General features: G+C 32.6%; 1 protein-coding gene across 1 annotated transcript; it reads right to left on the bottom strand.

The window, feature by feature from the left end:
* Positions 1 to 12,716: 12,716 nt before the first annotated feature.
* On the bottom strand, positions 12,717 to 16,842 carry LOC139515874 (uncharacterized). The gene is made up of 3 exons (XM_071305614.1): positions 16,809 to 16,842; positions 14,089 to 14,175; positions 12,717 to 13,377 (listed from the first exon to the last, which is right to left on the bottom strand). Exons 2-3 carry the CDS (start codon positions 14,147 to 14,149, stop codon positions 12,902 to 12,904), a joined length of 537 nt encoding a protein of 178 aa, XP_071161715.1. The 5' UTR covers positions 14,150 to 14,175; positions 16,809 to 16,842; the 3' UTR covers positions 12,717 to 12,901.
* Between the last annotated feature and the right edge of the window lie 108 nt (positions 16,843 to 16,950).

Below are 16,950 nucleotides of genomic sequence, written 5' to 3'. Positions count from 1 at the left end.
CGAATATAAGGGCTTCTTTGATATGCTGAATCTAACCATGTATTAAGATTTTTGGTTAGTTGGACCATAATAGGTAAATTAAAAACTTTTGAGTTCTTAGACCACATTCATTCTGTGTCAGAAACCTATGCTGTGTCAAATATTTGATCACGATCCGAATTCAGAGCTGTATCAAGCTTGAATGTTGTGTCCATACTTGCCCCAACTGTAAGGCTTCGACCTCTGCTGTTGTATCAAGCTGCGCCCTGCGGAGCAGTTTATTAATTTTGAAAATAAATGGGCATACAGTAAGATGTATACTGGGACAGTATCCGAATTGGATATGTCATATAATCTTGTATGTCCCTCTGGTATATTTCGTCTCTTTTGCTCATATGTCACAAAGCACCTAACACAAAACCAACATGCTGATGTTTACTGCATCAAAAGGAAAATGTCAAAAGAGACAAAATGTCTGAAGTCTACATATAAAATGTGACCTGCATGCTGCAAAACATTTTAACATTCATTATCACAGAGGTATTGCTGATCCAAAGGTACCTCAATCTGAGAAGATATAAGGAAAATAGTAAAATAAAAAAATTTATATCTGTGGTTTTCATTTTGATTATATCCCTTTGAACGTTGCTGTACTTTATTTGTGTAAATATTGTAAATATGTATAAAGTGTGTGCATACATATGTAAGGATTGTTTATTTTTTAACTGGTGTACCTTTTGAAAGCATTAAATCAGGGTATGACATATTAGTTTTGCAGTAGACAGGATACGGCATATTTGACGGTCTTTGGTGACATGCTCTGGTTCAAATGAGAGATGTTCATCATTTGGACGCCGATTATTATGACAAATGTGTGACACCTGCATGTTTGAAGGCACTTCAAAATTGTCTGTGTGCAGCATGAACAAAGTAAAATAACAAAAAGCACAGAACCTCAGAAAACTCGAATCGGAAAGTCCTTATCAAACGGCAAAAAATGAAAGCTCAAACACATCAAACGCATGGAAAAAACTGTCTTTTTCCCTGACTTGGTAAAGACATTTTCTTATGTTGAAAGCTGGTTTTATAGCTAGCTACACCTCTCCCTTGTATGACAGTCGCATAGAATTCCATTATATTAACAATGTGTGAGCAAAACTAACAGACAAAATAGGTAAAAATGACAAAAATTTTGGAACAGCAGTCAACTTTGTGTTATAATCTTGATCACTATAAACACAAATAACTATTTCAACAAAGAAAAATAAAAAGCACTTCCACAAAAATGAAAGACAAGAATACAAAAATAACCAAAGCAAAATAACAAAATAGCGGAAGATATAAATACCTAGCCACACCAGAAGTCTATACAAAACATTGGACTAAACAGTAAAGGTTAAAATATTTTCGCGGGGTGTAAATTTTCGCTTATTTTCGCGGATAGAACAAAAACGCCAAAATAAATTCCGTCAAACAAAAAGTGCACATGCAAAGGTATTGATTAAAGTTTGAATCCGCCAAAATATTTGGTATACCCAATGAAAATCTCGAAATTTTACACCGGCGAAAAAAACCCGCTATACGGTATACAAAGAAAAAATAAAAGAACACCAGAAACCCCAGAAACGAAAAATACTCCAATTAAAAGCGTATTGGTTAGATATAAACATCCACTCTAAAAACCTTTCTTCGAAAATATTACAAAATGCACATGTCAGCTACTTTTTATACGTGCACACATGCCCTATAAAACACACAGACCTCAAATAGTTAAAACCTTTTACTTCGTGTGAATAATTACTTTCAAATCAAAACTATTGAGTCATACAATTAATATCTCTACATCTTAATTAAAATGTTCTTTTATAGTTTGATAAGTTTGCAATATGAATACCCTTGTATCGACTTGAATTCTTTTTTGTTTACACAATTAGTGTGAATAAAGAGTGCATAAGGCAATACAACACCTAATACTATAAAAACGGTAAACCGATCGGTTCATTTGGTTTACAATCCACAAATAAATGCACCTTATGTAACGTTTAAACAGTTTTTTACCTCAAAATCTCTTTATGTTGTGATTTTTCAACAATTTTAGTGGTTAATAATACTCTAATCAACTGAATTGGTTTGTATCGGGTTACTAGGATAATAGATATAGGGTGTAGGACTAAATCGCGTTTTGCAGACATAATTATTGTTATTTGAATCGACCACTATTGGACTATATTTATGAAATGTAATATATAAAGAGTATCAGCAATCCTGTAATATAAAGTCCTGTGACAACATGAAATATCATACTTGCGGTTGATTTCTGTAAATACACTGTTCATAAAACGTTGCATTTATTCGGAAATTTTTCTAAACCAATGCATTTATAGCAAGAGTCAAATTTGGTAAACATTTCTCATTTAGTTTAAAATACTTTTAAATTTGTTATTTATTTGGTTAATTTTCAATTAATTTCGGTTTAAGAGCCACTGAAAAATCTTATCAAGACTAAATGTGTCTCCAACATTCAGAATTAGAAGCCTAATATTTTTGAATATTTTTTGTTACTGATTATATAATTAAGATATTGGTGATAGAAATATGAATTATAATAATAATAACAACAATAATAATTAAAATTATAGATCAGTACAGTAAGATATACATGACCAATTTTTGTTTATAAATATTAAGATTAATGTTAATTCAAAAACTAATGCATGAATTTGTTGTTGCAATTGTTGAAAAGTTGACAAAAAGTTTAAGGTGAATCCACAAACTATGAGTTTGATTTTAATCAAGAAATAACATGCCTCTCATTTGAACTTTTAATATAAATTTTTTGAGGTGTTTATCATCAGATATTTTGTTGGTATTAACATATATTTTTAGAAGAATAAAGTATACAAATTCTTATGAAGATTTGGAATGTGGCAGTTATATTGATACCTGTAAATAATTATAAAAACATTCATATAATTGATTTATGCTTATGATGTGTTAATTATATTACAGCATTATGTGTGTTCACTATCTGTGATTTTCAAAATCAAAAGTTGAATCTATGTACTTTTATAAAACATACCATTTTTTCATGCAGTATACAACCATTAAATGACATTAACTTTAATAAAAGTAAAATGATAAAATATATATAAAGTCAGAATTGTTTTACTTGCACATGCTTATGAATAATCTTGGGCAAGCAATTTGCCCAATTTGATATTTAATCAATACGCGTATTTCATAAAAATCTGACTAGTTCACCATATATATCAAATTTTAAATCAACCAATACATGTTCTGTTTTCTTAAAAACATATTTAAAAAGTAACACTTTTGCACCAATTTATGTCAGTTTTGTAAAAATATCAACATATCATTTGTAGTCATTTGCGATCCAAGATGGAAGAATAATCCAAAATAGATGTAAGGAGATGTGTTATGATTGTTAATGAGACAACTATCCGCCAGTGTCAAAATGATGAGGATGGAAGCAACTATAGGCCTACAACTGAGAATAAAACCTGTATCATATAGTCAGCTATAAAAGGCCCCGACATGAAAAAATGTGAAACAATTAAAAAAAAATCTATGTTACATTTATTCAATTACATTGTTATCAAAAAGTACCAAAAACCCAATTGATAAAAAAGAAATACTTTATAACATAACAAAAACATGCTGAGGTTACCAAACGCAAGGTTAAAGTACTTTAAATGTTGGTTATGCGATGATGCCTTCATATACCCTTAAATACCCACTGTCATTTTAGACCGAGTAAAAAAAATGTTATTGGTAATTGTCCTTAAATAATAAGGATAAACAAGGAGGAATGATGATAAGAACCATAAGCAGACCCCTGAAATTAAAAAAATAGCCAAGCCCTCAAAATTAGGTTAATTTAACTGATAATGGGCAGCTGAATTTATAACATATTAAAGTGTTAATAAGCAAACCATATCAATCACAATAGTCAATTGCAATGCCATTTTGAGATGTAGAACAACAATAAAAGTTTGCTTTTAGTTTTATCATATGCACTAATTGCATGTAATGGTTTTGTGTCATAAATTGTCATACCATATCCTTTCTATCCCATTACAGTGCTAGACAAATTGTTTACCCCTATCACATGTTCATGTGCCTGTCACACTTGAGGAGCCTCTTCAGTGGTTGTCTTTGTTTATGTGGTAATGTTTTTAAGTCCTTGAGTGAATATTTTGTTTGTGGCAGATCCTTGACAGATGACGTTAAACTCACTCACAGGGTCAAAATCCAAAAGTTGATAAAACCAAGTAGAATTTAATTATGAAATATCGTAACAAATATTTATCTAAATTTTTCAATACTTTAATACATAGACATTGAACCAAAAGGTTAAAGAGCCTTATACATTGCTGTTGACAATTTTGATACCATATTGCAAATTGCTGTTATTTGCAGTTCCTGGGAAAATACGATGGAAATTTAATGTGACGGATGGATGGACGAATTGATGGACAGGAGTAAAACAGTATACCTCTACTTCGGAGCGGGGGCATGCCAATTCGTGTCTGAAAGACTATTGATATCTTGACTTGAGGAAGAGTTTAAGTTTTGGTTAATTTAATCTTATACCGCATACTGATAAAATGGCTTTGGAACATAGTGTTTGACCTGTCTGTCAATCTGTCAACCCATCAGTTTATCTATCTGACAGTCAGCCATTCACACTTCTTAAATCCCACATGCCAAATCAGATACCTTACATCATAATGCAACCTGACATGTACATGAATGGTCACATATAATGGAATTAAGATCCCAATCTATTTTTAATTCACTTCTTCTAAGATCAAAGTCATTGTTGATAAAATAAAAGGAAATAAGTACAGACATTGTCTTTCCAGATTATCAGATAATGACTATAGAATCGTCCATAAAATAAGAAGCAAACTTTAATATATGACCACATATTTTTGGCCTAAGCTCCATATTCATGGGATCAATGTGCACAAGGCTTGTCATAGTTAATAAAATATTAGATAGACTGAAATAAGTACAGCTTATGGATCATAACTCCAGATCTTTGCATGATATTGCAAAAAACATGCATATATTGTCACATATATTAAGAAGAGAATGTCTATTTATTTAAGTTAATTCTGATTCATTGTCTACAACGCAAAGGTCGTCAGTTCAAAACATAGACTGAAAAGGTTCTCTGGATAACTGATATACAAAGGATTTAAAGTTTGAACCAGTTTCATTTATAGTCGCAAAGGAGAAGACGAGCCCTATTCATAATAAGATCAATATGTCAAGGCCATAGTTACTAATGATAAAATGAAAAAGTACAGAAAAGGGTGATCAGATGATATTTCTAGAATCCTTAAAGGAAATTTGAACCAAACGTAGATATTATATGGTAACATATAAGGGGACGGAGGTCCCTAATGATTGTCAGATCAAAACATTATACTGCCAAGGTCAATATCACATTAACAGAAATGTAGATAAATTTTTCAAGAATAAAATATACAATTGATTATCATGGTTATCCACTTTCGTTTAGAACAACTTTGTCAGTATACCACTAAGCTGATGCTTGCTAGAAACAAGTTGAAAGAAATGTGAGCCTTTTCACTATTGTTTTTTAATTTATTTTCTCGAAAATTTGCTAAACTCTTTTAAAATTACAGTTTTGAACCATCTTTTAGTTTATAAATACATCATACTTGCTTGTTGGTACAATCTCTTTAAGAACGCATGAAGCTGTTTATCTGTAAATTTTGAACGACTTAATGATTGTCTTTATGTTATAGGTGTTCCAATGGGCATCAATTAAACTCTTCAATCGCAGACTTGTGAATATATAGTTTTGAAACAATTATGGTCAAACGCAGTAAAGATCCGTTTTAAATCCGTTCTATAGAAATGTTTCATAATACTAACTGTTACTTTGATGATACATAAAAATTTTCTTATTATGTTGGGTTGTTTACCAAAAAGGAAAGTACTTGGAATAAATCTGATATGAGAAGGCATAATTGTCCGTTTCTTGATTTGATATTTTAGTTTCACATCAAAAGAGACGTCCCCTAACGATAATTTTCCTATTAAGCTCACATTACACAAAGGGCCAGTGTGAAATATTGCCATTTATTGGCGTATGTCAACTTTTACAAAACTCTTCTCCTCGGGTAACACTGTGCCAGTTAGAACTACATTGACCCCAATCATCCTTTGAGTATCTTGTTTAAATCATATGTCTGATGATCTTGCATGTCAACCGACATTAAAACAGGGATGAAATGCAAATATTGTCAGATCTTGAAAAACTTTATTGAAGATAAGACCTTATAGGAGAAATTTCGTGACTTTTTATTTTACCTTTTTTTTGCGATTTACGAAATGACTGCGCTGATTCATTATGAATTCCCGTGGCAAAAAGAATGTATGCAGATTATATATACAAACAAATAAACAAGACTTTTAACTGTTGTAAAGATTTGGGCAACGCAACATAATATTGATGACATGAAATTGCAAATTCATCATGAATAAATCACGCTATTCGAGTCTGAGTCAACAAATAAAGACTGGAAATGTCACCATAACTATGAATGAAATCGATTCAACATTTTGCGTTTTTTTTACTGTATCAAGTAGAAGTTAGTTTTGTGTTTTTTGATTTTATACTTCTTATAGTGTTCTAATATTCTTGTTGCATTGTATCAATTTTATGCAAACAGTCAAGTGTACGATAAGGCTTCATAAAGTCTCTAGTTTAGCAAGTGGTGTTCCTTTGGCACTTAATTTTTACAATAATGATATTTATAAACCTCCGTACGTTAAATACAACCCTGTCCCATATAAACTTATTGGTTATTTGAATAATCTCATTCATAAAGGTTATCAATTTAGCATTGCAGTACATGTAAGATCTTTGAACATTGCCTTTATCTGTACTAACATTGATTTAATCATGATTAAGCATGTATAGATATTGCTACCAAGGTATTAACACTTATGGTCCTTCATCCTAAATATACTTAGGTATTGCACAAGATCATTCTTTTGAGAATTCCGTTGGAGGTGTACTGATTGACATTTTAATCTGGGAGAACGGGGTTTATTTATGAGTTGAAATTGGCATTTGATCTAGCTTGGAGTAGCTGCGAGTGCTCTTGAATAATTTTGCTTATGTGCTTGTTACCGATCTGATGAGTTAAGTCCATTTTAACTTATTTCTAAAGATTGTTCTTTTGTTGTGTTGTTACACAACTATTCAAGATTAAGAGATCCTGATGTAGAATAAACAAGGCCGTTATTTTTTTTTTATTTTAAATTGTTTCACCTTTAGCATGTTTAGTGATTCCGGAACCTTTCAAAGCTTGCTTGATGGTATGGGCTTTGCTCATTGTTGAAGGCCTTACGGTGACTTGTGATTTTTCATATATTTGTCCTTCGTTCTTAGGTACAGGTGTCTTATTGGCAAGCCTACCATATCCCTATTCTTATTTAGCATGAAACAAATTCAGTGTATATTGGTCCAACGACTATTTTTTCGCATCTTTTCTGCACACGGGATATACATAAGATAATGGTATACTGTATAGACATAATTGTTTTAGACCATTTGTAGACCTCTACATGTATTTGGGTTGATGTCGCAATTATTTATATCTCCTTTTTGAAATTATTCATATCTTAACATGGATGTAAAATCATGGAATGAATCACAAAACGTGCAAAAATTGCTGATCATGTCGGATGTGAGAGTGGTGTCTATTTCCTGTTGTAAATGTTTTCTCCGTTGGTAGTCCCAATTCTACTCAAAAAGAAGAAAAGTTAAATACCAAAAATACCGAACTCCAAGGAAAATTCAAATCGGAAAGTCCCTTATAAAATGCAAAATCAAAAGTTCAAACACATCAAACGAATAAACAACAACTGTCATATTCCTGACTTGGTACAATCATTTCCTTATGTAGAAAGCGGTGGATAAAACCTGAAAGTATCGCTATCAGGAACATGCCATGGTCATACTGTTCATACGATTACTTTCTTAATTTTTATTCTTTCTAAAATTCAACTGGAATTTCCGATCTATTTCATATGAGTAGTACTTAGTACTTTTTTTTTTTTTTTTTTTTTTTTATATATTTTGAATGCTCTTTTACTTGGTTGTGTCTTGATTGTTGTATTCGTTGTAACCATAATATCAACAAACACCCCTGAAATATGTTTTGGTACTCAATACGTGTATCAATATTATTCACCATTCCCTCTTACCACACCTCTTAATTTAAAATTTCTACCAAATCCAACATTACCGAGTATTTCTGTAGCTGATGTAGCGTGTAACCAGTAAGGCGTTTATATATTAAACGATAGTTCCAGTACAATCTTAGATTCAAGCTGTCCATAAACAATACGGCGATACCAAAATTCTATGACTTTCTATCTATGTTATGTACAACGAACTAAAATCTACATACTGACTCCCTGCTGATATAAAGCAAAAATGAACAAAAATATATACATGTATTTTACAATCTAACAGCCTGTCCTCCAGATGGAACGATCTGCCACTAGAAGACAGTGCGTGTCGTTACAGCTTGTCCTTTGAGTGGGACAGTATGTCACTACCAGACAGTGCGGGCTGGTACAGACTGCCCTCCGAGAGGGACAGTCTGCACTGCCAACTTGCTATATTAGACCAACTTGTACCCAATACAAGTTGTCCTCACAATGTTATAGCTCTTATATGTAACGTATATGTGAGTAACGTACTGCTGCTTATAAACTGGTCTTCTTTATAAGAACAATGACAGAATCTGAGTTGTATTTCTCGTCCGCTTAAACACTCTAGGGGGAATACAATATTTCTTGAATAGGGTATTCCCTAATTGTTCCCCTTATTGAACATGATAATCCCTCACAAACACACCTGTACCATTCGACCAACCCATTAATTTTTTCGCCAAACGTCTAAATCAACACAACGCTTTCTCCAGCGTAAACCATGTATTGCTACAATAAGATCCTTCTGATTTGTAACCATAACAATCAATACACATTAAATATCCAGTACCAAGTGTAAACACCAGGAACATCTTCCTGCATAGCATATATGTACTATAAAAGAAGGCGAAAGATAACAGAGGAACAGTCAAACTCATATATCGAAAATAAACTGACAACGCTATGGCTAAAAAATAAGACAAATAATAGTACAAAAGACACAACATAGAAAACTAAAAATGAAGTAAAACGAACCCCACCAACTACTGGGGGTTATTCGGAAGGATAAGCCGATCCTGTTCCAAATGTTGCACCCGTTGTGTTGCTCATGTTATTACAAACCCGGTAAATAGTCTAATTCGGTAGGTCACATACGTGGTGAAAAGGGAAGTGGATTGAAGTTACGACATAAGGAACATATCCGGTATCATCTGTGAAACGGTGTTTCAATAACGGTCAAGCAACTCGTGATGGCGTCCGTAAAATTTACGAAGGGATGACATCAACTTCACCATTTGGAACTCTTGGTTTAATAGCTTTCTTTTGAGCATCAACCCTCTATCAATGAAATCATGATAGGACATGCAAGCCCGGGAATATCGTATCAAATGCAGGCGCTGTTGGAATGTTGCTACATAGAAATGGAAAGTTCACAATTGGGAAGCTGAAATCATCTCTTTTGTCTTAAAGTTTTATTTTCACCCGACCCTCATTGTCAATTTCTAGACGTAAGTCACTATATGAGACCAACTTAACTGTACCTGGTGTACCTTTCATTTCTAGTTCGATTGGATAGATGCGTTCAAATATTCATCAAATTTAGAATTATTTTGACATGAGTTATCATTGATATGTTCATAATAATTAATTAACTGTTAACAAAACTTTGAATTTTTGAAATACTAAGGCTTTTCTACCTCAGGAATAGATTACCTTAGCTGTATTTGACAAAACGTTAAGGAATTTTTGGTCCTCAATGCTCTTCAACTTTGTACATTATTTGGCCTTTCAAACATTTTGATTCGAGCGTCACTGATGAGTCTTTTGTAGACGAAACGCGCGTCTGGCGTATACATAAAATTTTAATCCTGGTATCTTTGATGAGTTTATTAGTGAGAAAACATCATTATATAGCGGAAAGTAAAGTTAAAGGATATTGCTAACTTCTTATCTCTTTTCCTAAGAAGTTCCTGTATGAAGTCAGCCTCATAATATTAGAGAAACAAGTCGACAAGAAGAGGGGCACAATTGGTTCTCATGTGAATGCCGACAGTCTGTTGAAAAACACGCCCTACAAACGTAACAAATACGTTGTCAATCAAGAAATCAAGCTTCTTCCAGATAATTTTTTTTAATCGGCGTGATTCTTTACAAAATAGGATTTATCCCTCCCCAAGACAAGATACTTGTATCAACGTTTGCCATTCTTTTTTATGCAACAAAGCAATACCAACTCTTTCAATTTGTCTTTTAGTTTGGAATGGAGAATACTTGTCTAAGGTGTAGAAAAATCAAATGTTTTAATACTATTGCAAGATGAGAAAATCTTAGATTGTATATACTGTAAAAGATCTTAAGAATTTTTTAGTATCAACATCTGATTCACACCACCTCTAGATTAGGCAGTTTCACAAAAACTTTGAAGCCCGGCTTTGAATGCTGATAAAGTAGATGTTAATAATGGAGAAAGAGGTTTCGTGAATATCTTGGAAGACCCAGCATTATACCTTTGTCAGGACACTTATGTAGTTCAGGTATCAAATACAGTGGTTGAAGGTCCAGATATTTATCTTTGGTTTAAATGCCGAAGGAACACAGAACAGACATATGATCATCCAGGATTTCCTCCTTGGTAAGTGTCGTGAGGGTGTATGATGAGTTTCCAAGTGAATTGTCAATACCTAATTCATTTATCAAGCAGTTTATGTAATGAGATTTACACACAAACACGATGTTGTTTGGGGCTTTATCTGCGGGGACAACAGCATATTTTGGGTATGGAGAACATTAGTATTTTTGGCAGATGCAATATTTATCTTGCATTTTGTGGGTTAGAATATTGATTTTCATCCTGTCTTTAGCAAAATCATCTAATTTCAGTTCTTTCCAGATCATAAAATATTCATTTCCAAAATCCTCCCCCGCAAAAAATCAAATGATCGTCCCTTTATCGTCAAGCCTCCTGTATGTGCTTAATTCCCCCCAAGAATTGTGCAGTATTTGTGATTTTCGTCATTTCCACGTATAGGGGTATATAATAATCACATCACCGTTTTGCCGAGGATTCACAAAACAAAACAAAACGTGTCTACTTTTACATAAACTTAAGTAAGTCTTTGTCTTTTTCGAAAAACTAAGGATTTTCTTACCCAAGGAGTAGATTACCTTAGCCGTATTTGGCACAACCTTTTTTGAATTTTGGATCCTCAATGCTCTTCAACTTTGTATTGATTTTGCATTTTAACTATTTTGATCTGAGCGTCACTGATGAGTCTTATGTAGACGAAACGCGCGTCTGGCGTATAAAATTATAATCCTGGTACTTTTGATAACTATTTACACCACTGGGTCGATGCCACTGCTGGTGGACGTTTTGTCCCCGAGGGTATCACTAGCCCAGCAGTCAGCACTTCGGTGTTGACATGGATATCAATTATATGCTCATTTTTATAAATTTTCTGTTTACAAAACCTTGAATTTTTCGAAAAACTAAGGACTTTCTTACCCCAGGAGTAGATTACCTTAGCCGTATTTGGCACAACTTTTTGGAATTTTGGATCCTCAATGCTCTTCAACTTTGTATTGATTTGGCATTTTAACTATTTTGATCTGAGCGTCACTGATGAGTCTTATGTAGACGAAACGCGCGTCTGGCGTATAAAATTATAATCCTGGTACTTTTGATAACTATTTACACCACTGGGTCGATGCCACTGCTGGTGGACGTTTCGTCCCCGAGGGTATCACCAGCCCAGTAGTCAGCACTCGGTGTTGACATGAATATCAATTATATGGTCATTTTTATAAATTTTCTGTTTACAAAACCTTGAATTTTTCGAAAAACTAAGGATTTTCTTACCCAAGGAGTAGATTACCTTAGACGTATTTGGCACAACTTTTTTGAATTTTGGATCCTCAATGCTCTTCAACTTTGTATTGATTTTGCATTTTAACTATTTTGATCTGAGCGTCACTGATGAGTCTTATGTAGACGAAACGCGCGTCTGGCGTATAAAATTATAATCCTGGTACTTTTGATAACTATTTGTAATCAAATGATCATTATATTTTTGCTGTAATCAGATAGTTTTATATTGAAAGGCTTGGTTCACTTAATTAGAACCCCAATAGCTTTTATTTATTGTCCTCTGCAGGATTTGATTTAAAAAAAAATTCCTCATTGACGCATTTGTTTACCCTACTGTTAATTTCAGCCGTAACGTGTGTACGCTTTTGCACATTTTTCAAAAAGAACTTTGAATTGCTGGTTTTTATCTCTTTCTGGAGTCAACTTAATTATTTGAACATGTTGAACACAAACAAAAATAACCCTATATTCCAAATGTTTGGAACAAAGGTTTACTAAAAAGAAATATGTTTTATATCCACAAAATGATATTTTGTTTGAGACAGCCACCAAACGACACAGAAACCAAAAACACATACCATCTTCAACAATAGACAGGTGTCTGTATTATAAGCCAAGGTCTAAATTACATCAATTCTGAAAAGTATCTAATTATTATTTATTTATATTACATTCCAGTATATGAGAAACAATTAAAGAACTATATAAAACGGAACTAGTTTGGAGAAATGTTAGTAACTACAAACACACGAAAACAGTGTCATAACAAACAAATAAAAAAAAAAAGAAAAAGAAAAAAAAACCAAACATATTTTAAAAAAGTTCTGATTAATTGCGTTTGTTTCTTTCAAACACAGCCTTTCCAATTTTGCTATCCTGCCATTCATCTCCAGATTCGGTTTTGTTTGTCATGATCCAAAATGTTGTCATTGTCCCCCAATCGTTATTATACATTCCAGTGAGACTTGATACAGACTTTGAGTTACCAATGTGTTCATTGTTGAAGGCTACAGTAAATCCAAGGTAATAGTCGTCTTCAAATTTCGTGTACCTTCCTTTCAGTGGGTAATGGTTGTCTGGGGCGTTGGACCAAGTTCCAGTAATAGTTCCTGCTCCAGATGGGGAACTATCAGGCTCGCAGTCTAGATCTATATGGGCTACATGAGGGGAATACCACGACCCTTGAATCCCACAATTTGCGACAAAGACGAGTGTATCCTTGCTATCACGTTTTTTAGCCTTCATTACCATGTTAAGAACATCATCATAATCATTCTTGATCCTCTTGATAAGTTCACTGTCACCTGCATAATATAAACAACAATATTCAAAAGAAAACCTTCACTGCCGTTTTTGATATGATTAATTTATTCTATGAACAATAAGTATAAAAATACACAATGATAAAGTTTGCCAAAGAAAATATTTTATTCTTATACTGCATTCCTTTTCCCTTTTTTCTGAAGAGTGAAACAGATGAATAAATAAATCGAAGAAATTGTATTGCTTAACTTGGATGAAAACAGATTGATTTAATCGCCTTCAGTTGGTAAATAAAGGCAACAGTAGTATACCGCTGTTAAAAACTCATAAATCCATTGACAAAAAACAAAATCGGGGTAACATTTTTAAAATAAAAACAGTCTTAAATTATAATTCCCTGTTTACACATTGTTCTTCAAATGCCATCCTCGAATAAGAAACATTACGGTACCATATCTGTGTTAGTCACGACCAATACAATTAGTGCTTCCAGTAGAGCAGGAACTGCTAGCCCTGTCGGAACTCCTGTGTTAATGTCTGTTTATGTTGGGTTATTGTCATTCAAATTTTAGTATTTTTAGGGGAATTTTGATTGTGTTCATCTTTTTTCTTATGAATACATCATAGTTTATGCCGTTTAGAAAGCAGCATGAACAAATGATGGACTAAACTGATTTTGATCACCCAACCGGCATTTGTCTTATACTTCAAGCCTTTAAAAATACTAGTATAATTATGAATAACATACTTACTCGTCGGTGCTGCTGTACAAATCAAACTTAAACATAACACTATGGCAATTATTCGAATCATTTTCAACTTTTATGAAGGGTAGGTACCTGTAAAATATTATCTATTTATTATTGATTTAGTTGAAAAACAAGGAAATTACATGTGTAATAAAATCAATGACAATTGTTCTTTATTACCCCTCCCTGATGATATCGGTACCAGTCATGTTTGCTAATGCTTTATCAAAACACAAAATCTGTCACACAGACGACGTAAACCTTCTGTGCCAAGTATATTATAAATTATATTATAATATTCTCTATTCACCATTTCATTTAAGAAGCATTTAAACTGCATACTTTTTCAACTATTTCGGTGATCAAACGTTATCTAAAATGCGAGTTAAATTCAACTGAATACATATTTAAACTCATTTAAACCATTTAGTATTTGAAAATAAATAGACTATCAAAAACTATGAAAGCTCGAACATAACATGTTTAACACCGCAACATTCTTTATTTTCCTGTCCCAAGTCAAGTCAGGAGCGTGTAATTCAGTTGTTTTCGTTGATTCATGTCTGTCATATATGTTTGTCGTTAAATGTATTGTATAAATTAGGTGACACATGTTGAGCAAGATCTGCTTATCCGTCAAATTTTGGTGGGGTTCGTGTTTTTTAGTCTTCTATGTTGTGTTTTGTGTACTGTTGTTCGTCTGTTTGTCTGTTCTTTATTTTAGCCATGGCGTTTTCAGTTTATTTTCGACTTATGAATTTGAATGTCCCTTTGATATCTTTCGCCTCTCGTTTTGAACTCTGATGGATAGTTGTCTCATTGGCAATCATACCATAACTCCTTAGTTTTATATAGGTAAAGATTAAAATTACTATAATGACCAGCCTTTTAACAAGAAAGACAAGTAATTCAATAAGTGTACTACTTAGAATTTTCCTGTTGCTAGATATGCAAGTAAAGCTAGTACATGTAGTTGTTTGATTTATTAGCACATTAAAGTTTTCTAACCCGAAGCATTGATGACCATAGCCACATTTGACATGAATGTTTGATTTCTTTCAAATTACAATGGGTTTAATTATCTATTAAACCAGGTTAAACACACCATTTTATTTGGAAAATGCCTGTACTAAATCGGGATTATGACAGTTGTTTTGCTAGTCGTTCCGTACCGTTGGTTGATAAAGTCGAGCGTTTTTGTCAGTTTTCATGGAAATTCCTTTTTTTGAATATATATACCGTGGAGTTCGGTATCTTTTGTTATAACAATCTTTAACTTTGTTTAAATGGATATTAGCTTTAAGTATAATATATATATGTTAAAATCTGAATTTCATGATTTATCAACCGGAGAAATCAATGTCAGCTAGAGGTTTGGTATAGATCAAGGTTTGCATGGTTCAGGACACGAAACAAATATTGTCATGTGTTATTAAAATTATGATATGATAAAATATACAATACATTAACTATGATAACATTTAAAGCATTCAAAGCAGGATTGGGATACATAGTATGCGATAAAGAATATGGGATACAGGGTATGTGTTTGGTACCTACAATACAAGGTATATAACATAGGTTTTACTGTAGCATTCATATCAGTCTTTATAAACAAGATCTGATAGAAATTTAAAAGGACGTTTGCAAGCAATGACATCATTATTGATATATATTATGTGATTTACAATGCTCTTCAACTTCGTACTTTATTTGGCCCTTTTAAAATTTTTTGATTCGAGCGTCACTGACACGTCTGGAGTAAATATAAAATTTTAATCCTGGTATCAATGATGAGTTTATTTACAAATGTATGATATAAAGGTTTAATCGTGAATTATATGAATATGATAACAATGGATACGTAACCCATAATTCGTAAAATATGTAAGTAGAAACTATAAAACCTACGACATCTAAAACCGCTAGAATTTGGCATATTATTTTATGAAAAAACTAGATACTAGAAAAATGTGATTTTAAGAAAATGAGTTAAGCGTTTGGTTTAGATTGAAAAATACTTGGCCTGCGGATCGATGGAATTCATGGTCGCGCTAACATGCAAAAGAACAAAAAATAATTAGAAATTAAAAAGATTCAAGAACAATGGTATGATCTAATGCAGTTTAAGACTGACTTTGCTTAAATTTCATTTGAGTAGCTTTTAATTTCAGTTAAATATTTAAATACAGGAAATAACTACATTTAAAAACTACTACAAGTACAAAGCTGGTTGAAATTCGTTTGCTGAAATGAAACATAGTGATCCCAGGTTTTTAGTGGGGTTCGTGTTGCTAAGACTCTATGTTTTCTATGTTGTGTTTTGGTGGGGTTCGTGTTGCTAAGACCCTATGTTTTCTATGTTGTGTTTTGAAGACCATTGTTTGTCTCTTCGTCGTTTTCGTTTTATTTGCCATATAGTTTCCTGTTTCTCTTCGACTTAATAGTTCTAAATTTCCCTTTCGTATCTTCTGCTTCCTTTTGTAGTCCTAATAAATTCGTGGAAATTAAAAGGTTTTCTGATTAAACACTTACTTATACTGATAAGAAGATACTAATGACGAACATGCTGTTTATGTAGAAATTAGGATTTACTATTATCAATAGTTCAAACATTTTACTCAAATTGTCATTATTAGTGAAAAATTTAACAAAAGTATTTCTTTATAGATTTTTCATTCTTTGATAAACAAAATAATTGGTTCTTAAAGAGAACAACTTACCTTGATATGTATTTTCTATGTAGAAAAACAGAATACTACTTAATCAAAAGGAGCAGGTATTTATACCAATCCAAAATTGTCTGCTGACACACGAAAGAGTGTTTTCATTGGCCTAAATTGTAAAAATTTGAATAAAATATAG

Source organism: Mytilus edulis, chromosome 3 (assembly GCF_963676685.1).
Source record: "Mytilus edulis chromosome 3, xbMytEdul2.2, whole genome shotgun sequence".
In the NCBI taxonomy this organism is placed as follows: Eukaryota; Metazoa; Mollusca; class Bivalvia; order Mytilida; family Mytilidae; genus Mytilus; species Mytilus edulis.
Note: the sequence above shows the minus strand (reverse complement) of the source record. Positions and strands in the feature narration are given on the sequence as shown.

What these genes read in the sequence shown, in the direction of transcription:
- LOC139515874 (XM_071305614.1), bottom strand. Translation starts at nt 14,149, where the DNA reads ATGATTCGAATAATTGCCATAGTGTTATGTTTAAGTTTGATTTGTACA. An exon ending in TTGTACAGCAGCACCGACGA is followed by an intron (nt 13,378 to 14,088) that starts GTAAGTATGTTA and finishes TATATTATGCAG; the next exon opens with GTGACAGTGAACTTATCAAG.